At 32.8% G+C, this 10,072-nt stretch overlaps 1 protein-coding gene across 1 annotated transcript in view; it reads left to right on the top strand.

Moving 5' to 3' along the window:
• Nucleotides 1-451: 451 nt before the first annotated feature.
• The window catches only part of LOC118182667 (uncharacterized), a 117,576-nt gene continuing 107,955 nt past the window's right edge, over nt 452-10,072 (top strand). The window contains exon 1 of the mRNA XM_035352050.2: nt 452-2,253. Within this exon, the coding sequence (XP_035207941.1) occupies nt 780-2,072 (1,293 nt within the window). The 5' untranslated portion in view covers nt 452-779 and the 3' untranslated portion in view covers nt 2,073-2,253. The remainder of the gene's footprint in view (nt 2,254-10,072) is intronic.

Below are 10,072 nucleotides of genomic sequence, written 5' to 3'. Positions count from 1 at the left end.
AAATTATGTCATGTAAATAAATGCAAATTTCAGTTCAAAACGTCTTCTTCGTATTTTTCTGGAGGGAAAAATGTATTTTTGTAACATTTATATAAAATATTCCAGAAGCATACATCTCATCCCCTTCAGGAAGACAGGGATTAAAATCTTCATTAATTTTTCCGTATTTTAAAGTGTTGAAAAACTTGCACAAAAAAAAGACACATGTATGAAGGCTGCTCGGCTTTTCTTATTATGAAAGATTTTTGCCTGGAATCGTAAATTAAATACGAAGAGATTATCGCGATGCGACAAAAAAGAAAATTCGGGAGAAGCGAGGCTCATTCCGAGGTTTATTGCATCACGAAGAGACCATTTCTGTCCCGATGAAGGAGGAGAGGTGAGGTTAAACCTCGCCCATGCGCATTGTTGCCTTCATCGGCGTAGTGGATGAAGCTCTCGCTCGATGCTCTCAGAAGGGCTCTGGCAGCACGTGAAGGTCGCCGATTTGTTTACCCTCCACTGCGATCTTCTCATTCATCAGAAATTAGGTTTCCCATCCCCCTCCCTCCTAAATATCGGAAATAAGCAGTCGGATTTCAGCAGAGCCGCTGTCGGATTTGCACTTCTGTGCGAAAGTTTGCGAAATGAATCTAACTGCAAGTTTTGTTTATCTTAGTTTCATAAGATCAAAGCAACTTGTCCAAAGGTATAAGTATTAACTTAATTGCTTTCAAATTTGTTACTCTATAACATCACCAGAGTTTGGTTGACTTTCCAAAGATTTTTTTCGAAAGAATATGAATAGCGCAGCTGTCATTGGCAGACAAATTCGCCAACAAAATACAGGAAGAGCCCCTCCTGCTGGAAAAGGCCGACAAAGAGCGCTTTCTCATCAACCTTTGACGTCTTCTCAACTACAGCAGTTGCAAGCAAAGAAGGAAGAGGAAAAGAAGAAAGTAGGAACTATCGAAAGCATCCGTAGCAAGGTAACCGTCCAATGTCTATGGCTTACGTGTAAAGCTTTGAGCGGTGGTATGATCCTTCTAGTAATTGGCACTACAATGTCTGTAGTGGGCTTTTACGCCGATAGTCTGTCAACGGAAATCATTGAATCTGGAAATAGAACGATTGAAGTCACAAATGATGATAAACATTATCATCTTCATAACCTGACCTATGTTGGGCCTGTTATTATGGGTCTTGGGGGTTTTGTTATCGTAGCTGCTTTCGTAATGACATTTGAAAGCCACGATTCCAGCTCTAAAGTAGTACCTGTGACTGATGATCCGACAGATGGTTCTCTGCTAACTAGTCTATTAATAGAAGAAAAAGCAAAAGACAAACATAACGGACCTTCTTCGAGTGGACCATATTTGTGTGTACCCCAAGCTTTCGATATACCACAAAATCTAAGAAGACCATCAGTAACGCTGTCAAGTAAGCCTGTCAAATCTTCAACCACTAGTGATGAAGTTAAAAGTATATCAAAATCTAATGATGTATCAGTTGGCCGTAAAAAAGACTCCGCATCGCTCCAAGTTGCTTTACCAAACGGACCCAGTAAAAATGCGAAGCCACCTCCTAACTTACCTATTTTAAATCGAGAATACTGCTCCGCTCCGAATGGAAGAATGCGAAATCGAGAGCTAATGATGATGCAGTTGTGTCTGGATGAATTTGTACCTTCTCCTCAAGATATTGAGATAATAGATCCAGATGGATGCGATACACCCAATCGAGGAGTGGCTTCTTCCATGGACATGGAAGTTTATGTTTCAAACTGTCCCATCACTGTGCGAGTGCAAATAGAGCCTCGTCATTTGGCTTCTATGGAAAGTGATGGCTTATCAGACAGTGATATATCTGACCCAGGAGAGATTGCTCGCATTTCAAAGTGCGATATGGATTTTACCGAACAGCAGATGCCATTGCTTGGCAGATGCAGCCCAGCTTTCTCGTCTCCTGAATTTCGGCGAGGTACTGCACCGCTTTTGAAACGCGACTCAAGCCGGCGATTTCCCTTACTAAGGCAAGGAGCTTTGGATAGTGCCAGGGGATTGGAAGCGCAAGCTGAAACAACATTAGCCTGATTCTTTCTTCTTTTGGTTTTGGTTTTTGCTGTTGTCAATGAAGATTCTGCTGTGACGGAAAGACAATAATTTCGGCTTCTTAAGCAGAGTGTGCAGTGTATTTGTGTTCATTGTTAACTTAAAATGTCAGGTTCATAAAGATGGGTAGAAAAGGAATCGGACCAATGACACCTTTGACAAGGTAAGTAATGGCCCTGAGTTGCGCTTTTTGTATTATAGTATAGGTATTTACGTGTTTCTTTCCATTTTTAAAATAATGCCGTAATTAAAATTTTAAATAGATATGCACTTAATTATTTTGAATCGTTTTCACTCTGTTAAGCTTAAATGTTAGACAAATATCTTTTAAATTACAAGATTCAGATATTAATACAAGTCAGTGTTCTTATATGTTTGAATCTGTTGAAATGTCACTTTCTGAAATACCTAAATTAGCTGGATTTTCAGAATGCGAGTAAAATCTTGTTAGATTAAAATAAACGACTATGTCGCAGAGCTATTTGCAGCTACTGCAGTGTATTTATATTTCATATCGTGACAATACAATGCTTATCAGTGAAGCAAAATGAACCATTTTCTAATGATATTTTCATATGTTCAATGGCAACAAGATTATTAACTGAATTTACTTGTTGTTTGAATAGTGGCCACTGTGCAATGGTTTCACTATATCAGCAAATAAATTAATAAATATTGACTTTTTAGAAAAATAGAAATACTATAAATATATATTCTAACAGTATAGTTAATAAAAGACAGTCGTTGTGTCACTTATCTGAAGACATTTTGAATATATCTGCTATATTTTTATTTTGTCTGCCGTAAAGTGAAACCAAACAATAGTAATAAACTTCTGTAGCAGCATACATATCACAACTGCCTATAGATGTAAGAATTTAATTAAATATCATGAAATGGTAATACTTTAGTTTTAAAATGGAATGAAAATTTCGCAATATACCTTACTTTCTTTGTGTTTCAATGAAGTTAGGTTTTATTGTTTCGGAGACATTGCAGTTTCCATCTTATATATGAGTAAATATTTCTCCTCATAAAATAATTCGACTTGGAGTATTTTATAACCTGACGCTGCATAGGTATAAGTTCATGTCATTTGTCAGGTGTTAAACTAGAATCTGAAAGGTACTTCAAGTATTTAAAAATTAAAAAAATTATCAAAATAGTTCAGTAATAAAATAAATAAAGAACGAAAATTTAATGAGTTATTAAAAATAATAATGAAATCCACCTCACTAGATGTAACAAGTAGTAACAAATCTAGCTATCTTTATGAAAATTTTAATATTCAGATAATATATTCAGTTATAATATTAATAATGTAACTGAACTATTAATAGCTATAATATTTAATATTCAGCTTATATAATATTTAATTTTTAGTTATGTATAATCGTTATGAAAAGTTTAATATTCAGAAAGTTCAAGATATTTTGTTTAATAAGAGATGAAAGCTTCAGGAAAAGTAAATGAGGTTAATCATTGTAAAGATTTTAACTTTGAGACATTAAGTAAAATTAAAGCAATATTCGTAAATAATTATTCGTTTTATCCAAAACTATAAAGCAACAGAACTGACGTTAGAATATAGACCAAGTTCATAATGTCAATTATATACGGCAGATATGAAACAGGATTTAAAACAAAAATAAGATAAATTTTCGGTACGGTTCTCAGAAATATTTTTACGCTTACGCTATATTTTCCTGTAGAAATATTATACTGGATTTACTAACCTTTTGTTCTTCATTAAATATTAATTTAAGTTCTGTTTAGTCTAGAGCTCTTAATACTTTGCTTTTTGCTGCATAATTTTGCCCTAGATTTGGATACAGATTGGAATAATACTTAGTTTTATAAATTATATTAATTCGTTTAGCGTACACGCAATGAGCATTTTCGTTGCCACCTTCTTAAAAGTGCCGCTTGGAAATATAATCAGTATTTTGGAGAACATAAACACTGATATTGAAAATAAACTTTCTAAGGCGACAAACTCCTCTGAAGAGTAAAATCTTCTAAAATCGTAGGTGATTGCTCACGGAAGGTTCACTAATTACAACGTAGTTTCGTTAGATATTGATAATATTTCTGACGAGTTAGAAAATTTACCATTTTATTTCTTTATTTTCGTCATTTCCGTTTGGAATTTATTTATGTGGTGATGGTTTTCTAACTATAAACGCAGTTTGAAAAAAGTTCGTTTCAAATAGGATTTTGCAGGCTGTAATCGGATTCCTTTGTACCTTTGTTTCTAATTACATATTTTAATTGTGCATTTTAAATTCCTAGCTGTAATCGGATTCTTTTGTACCTTTGTTTCTAATTAGATATTTTAATTGTGCATTTTAAACACATCAAAAAAGTACCTGTATGTTATTTGAAGCACTGCAGTGTTTCGATATTTCCAAAATGCGGAAATATTTCAGCTTGTGTTAAATACTTTGACATTTTTAACGAGTAAACTTTAATTACTATTTTTTTATTTGATACTAGCTACCTTTAATGCACTGTTTCATTAATCAAGGAAGTTAACATCTAGTTGAAACTCGTGTTAATACAAAGCTAACCAACATCTTGCAAAACAAATAATTTAAGCGATATTTTTACCAAAAGTGCAAAAGAAATGCTATGTCTAATGTTTATCAAACCTTTATGTAAGGAACACCATTTAAAATAAAGTTAAGAGTATTTAAATGTTAAATGCATTAAATTATCAGCTAATTTATCTTTCACTATTTACCAAGGAAATTAATTTCAAAAGTTATTTCAAGGACATTTAATAGTAAATTTTTAATAACAATTCAACTATTTTTCACAAATTTGAATTTGAAAACATCATTAGCTCTATAAAATGAGTTTACAGATTTTGTGAAACAAAATGATGTAATCGCTATAATTAAAAGTGTACGATTTCTTTTCTAGCCAGTGCCACGTAAGTTTCGCTTCTTTCAGGTAAATTTCGTTTTCAGTTCAAACAAGCTTGTCTTGGCGTATTTGATTACGGCAAAGCAAGCGAGACCTACCTGCCTTAGGAAAGGGATGCCTCCGTGGAGGATTTTGTAAGGGAAAATAGTTCGTATCTATATTACATGGGGGAAAATACGAAAAGGTCTATGCAGCCAGCCCCATCTGCCGGGATTCGAACCACCGACCGAAATACCAGTGTTCAGAAACTTTACCACTCGGCCACTGGTGCGACCAGTTCAAACACTTAAGGATAAATAGAAACAATATATGCGAAACGGGGAATAAATTATTTTTATGATTGAATCTTGAATAAATTCAGTTAATTTAATTTAATAATAATTTAATTTAATTTAATTAACGGAAATTTACATGAAAGAGCATTAATTTTCAATTAACAGTTATAAATTGTGAAAATAACATTAGAAAACAAGCGTGTCTTGTTTATGAAATGGAGAGTTCTGAGTATCTACTGAATTCGTTTTGAGGTTTATGTGAATACGATGCGCGTATTTGCATGCAAATATGGACATCTCGTGTTACCAGAATCAATGTATTTACCAGAATCAATGTAATTTATTTTTAATAATAATTTAATTTAATTTAATTAAGGGAAATTTACATGAAAGAGCATTAATTTTCAATTAACAGTTATAAATTGTGAAAATAACATTAGAAAACAAGCGTGTCTTGTTTATGAAATGGAGAGTTCTGAGTATCTACTGAATTCGTTTTGAGGTTTATGTGAATACGATGCGCGTATTTGCATGCAAATATGGACATCTCGTGTTACCAGAATCAATGTATTTTCAGGAATATTTGTATTTAAAAACATAAATATTGATTTATATAGCTTATTCAGTTGCAAATATTTTCTTTTCGTCATTTCAAGCGAAAGTCAAAGGAAAGCAACACGAACATTGATCTAATGGTGAGGTGAATAAAACATTCTTTTGTTTGGTATAGGATATAATTTCGCGTTTAAAGTCTTAATTGTTAAAATGGTAATTAGTTATTAGTTCTGTAAACTCCCACTCAGCAACTAACGATTTACCCTTCTTAAGGCATAGTGGTAGCGAGTTATAATACAGCAATTTATTAAATAGTTATGCTTTTATTGATGATGCTTTAATGAGGGTAAAAAACTGAGAAGATATGGATTCTAGTTAGCGTAGCGGAGATTTCGCATTCGGATCAACTTCTGTCCATTCAAGGTGTAATTCCTATTTTGTAACTATCAGCTTTCCTACACAAAATTGTTGTAACTATCAGCCTTCCTACACAAAATGATCGTGAACAGAGGCTAACAACAGCCCGAAACTTAAGCTCTCGCGTATGTGTTCTCTTTCATCTCATCTTGCGATACATCTTAGGCAATATTTTCCGTTTTCAGACAGGTGAATACTGGCCGTTATTCTTGTAAACTTCTAACTCGCAAATGTCCGTCGGTTAGCGTAAAAATTAACATCATGTAATTATGAGTTAATTTTTATGCACATGAATTCTTAAAAAAACGATTCTGCTATTGACTGTCTTCTGGATTTTGTAATTTATGACAGATTCGATTTACTAGGAAAGTAAACAGAAGACTTTGTTTTACAGTTTCTAATTACTAATTATTAAATTCCGTTTCAGTGTCTTGTATCGTATTTATTACTTCCTTTTTAAGTTAGAGATATATATTATTTTATAATTATATCTTTTCTTATGTTATCGATTTTATTCACACCATTCCATATAGGGATTGTATTAGTGTTGCGTAAAAGTCAGTAGATTTTCTAGTAAAATAATGAATAGATATTTGGAGCTGAATAATTATAATTACGTTTTCTTTCCAAATCATGTAGAAGCGGTTGAATAACAGCCGCTTTACCAAATACTTTAAAAGCCTGTGCATTCTCACCCGGTGCAATCCGTGGCAAAAGATACTACGCAGTAACAATTCATATCGTTAAAAAAGTCTGTAATTCTACGGATTCATAGGAAGTTCGCGAGCATTCTTTATTTTGATACTGCAATATTCTTCATCCTGCTAATAATAAATGAAAATAATCTTAAATTTACTCGATAATATATGAAACATTCAAAATTTAAGTATTTAAAAATATTTTTTATGATGATATACATCAAGTTTACAACTTCTTACTGAGAAGTATTGCTTTTCTGGTGGTGTTTTTTAATTTACTTGAACGACTATTATTATAATCCTGATGTAGAAACAATACAGTATACTAGTTAAGAAATGATACCTAATGAGACTTAAGGTCAAGCTGTCATATTTCACGTGGGGATAAATAAGTATTTCCGCGTTTATTCACAAAAACATACGAGTACTCTGCGAAAATTAAAATATTTCTAAAATTATGAATTTCATATAAAAGGCTTATGTTCAAACAGCTGGTAATTTCGGATTTCTAGTTTACGTTTTATAGTATTTCATATTTGGCCTACTCATGATCTTGTTTAAGTAATTGGCTCTTAGGGCAACACCAATGACGCTGATGCGACGCGACGCTCTGACGCAATGTGAAAACGCTTTGTGTTAATACAAATGTATGTGTATTCTACTCTACCGCTATAAAATAATATTGATCAGAAATTTGAGGAAAAGGAGACATGTAAATATAATGATTTCCTTGTTGTTAGAAGAATTTACACGGTGTTAATAATTATAATAACCTCTTTGTTTGTCAGTGGCCAATTAAACTTCGTCTGTCAGTCAATTAAAATAACCTGTCTGTCAGTCAATTATATAACCCTTTGTAGACCCTGTCTGTCAGTCAATTAAAATAACCGCTTTGTGCTAGTAAAAGCTAAAAAACTGAAAAGATCGTTAACTATGAAATGTAAAACCCCAATTTTTAACTACAAAACACAAAATTATTTTAATAGTAAATATTATGATATAAATTAAAGAAAATAATATATTGATATAAATATTTATTCGGAAAGAAAATGGTAATATTCTTTGTGTAAAGAAATTTTGAAAAAACGTTGTATTAGATATATTGTTGTATGTTATATATTTATTCAGTAGAACTTCAGATTATTCGGTCTTACTGGGAATAAAATCCATTCAGAATTTCAAAATATCGTAATAATTTGCGCATTTTTAAGGCTGAAATTCATATTTACTGTAATGCAAATGAGAATGTGTACAGAATGTGAACATAAAAATATTCATATTTTAATTTCCATGAAATAAAGAAAGGCCACTCACGTTTTTCGACTAAATTATACAATTAGAATTGTTATTATTATCATTTGTCTAACCACACAATCCATATATGTTTTAACTGAAATAAACCGAAGAAATTAATTTTTATTTACGTAAGCTTTAAAACTAAACGTAATAATCGCGTCAGTATTTTTATTATGTTATTTTTTCCTAAATGGCCTGATATATGTTTCTCAAGCATTTATTAGAAATGGGTGAAACACTCGTTCATTTTTCGTCTCATTACGGAGGACGTTTCTCAGAGTACGCGACAGGAGTTAAATCAATTGAAGGCCACAGTAGTTAGACCTGTGTCATGAAATCGGGAAGACATATGCAAGCAACCAAGCCCTTACGCCAGAGTCGGCTTCAGCTCCATGGATTTGCACTAGTATATCTGTCTTCGATAACCATTACACTATCCATGGCGTTTATATCTACATTTACAAGAAACAGATAAATTATATTTATTTGCAAAATACAAAACACTCATGTATTCCTGTTCCTATGAAATTAAACAACGGCATGTTTTACTGATGTGAACTAGCAAAACAACAAAATTTATAATGTTGTACATTTTACCGAATTTCAATTTAATTACCTAATAAAAATGAAAGCGTACTTAAATTAACAACAAGCTAATTTTACGTGGTCATGAAGGAAAAACAGCTCATGTCTGCAATACAATAAGTAGGTCTTGAGTCCGGATAATTGAACATTTACTTATCTGCATGTTTACATATCTAATTAGATGTTAGCTGTTAGACCGCGCTGTTATATACACTGGCAGTATCAAAAGACTCAAATTACTTACATATGACCAGCTGCACACTACCAACATTTGCAATAAAGGAAGCAACAACAGAATGTGCTTTTCATTACTTGAGAAAAATCTAGATTACTCTGTCGAAATGATTTTATCGTTTTATATGGAATTTTTCTTGTAAAAAGGTTTTTATAAAACAATAATTCTTAAACTATTAAAAAGTTTAGAATCGGAAAAAGTCTGGTCCCATTTCGGCAGACTGTTTTCAAAAACCAAACTATGATCTGAGAACTGAGATTTAGGAAAGAATGCCATTCGGCGTCAGACAGAGAAAAAACGCAAATGCAGCGTTTTGAAAGGCAGTAGTACTATTAATGCACCCTTGCGTACCCTTGCGTACAGTGCAAAAATTGGGAAACACATCCTAAAATGTTATCCTTCTAATAATTACCCATGCTCAAAAGCTGTTACCTTCCCGTCCAGAAATGCAAGAAAATTATTCGGGCTTTAATTTACTGCTCAGGCGGTATCCTATGTTCCACCTTCCGGTGAAACATTTTGTAGACTGACGAAGCACTTTTCCGTCTGTCACTATACTGTTAATATGCAAAATCGTAGAATCTTGAGGATGCAAAATCCACATCCACTATATATGGTGCCTTGCGCGTTGCGCTATTGAATCAATTTTATTTCCATATTTTAGGTTCCTTTTTTCCGAGACAGTCAGTCCTGAATGTCCATGAAATATTCTGTCAAAGGTCATCAATACGAATCTCATTCGGAAACTCAACATTATCATTATATTAACACCGCATTAGCATTAGAATCTGGGTACCGCAATTATCATAGAAGAGGGAATTCTAAGGGGAAAGATGGGATTACAGTAACTGAATGTTATTTTGGGTAGGAAAAATAATCATCCTACACTTGGCTGTAATATGGCCCAAGCATTAACCAGTTGTGATTCCATATGATTTTTGGCTCTGAAGACATAAAAAATATTGTATTTCATGGACACCATGCAGATTTAGT

Source organism: Stegodyphus dumicola, chromosome X2 (genome assembly GCF_044657685.1).
Source record: "Stegodyphus dumicola isolate Sdum_Otavi_A_Nest chromosome X2, ASM4465768v1".
NCBI classification, from domain to species: domain Eukaryota; kingdom Metazoa; phylum Arthropoda; class Arachnida; order Araneae; family Eresidae; genus Stegodyphus; species Stegodyphus dumicola.
This window is presented reverse-complemented; position numbering and strand designations above follow the sequence as displayed.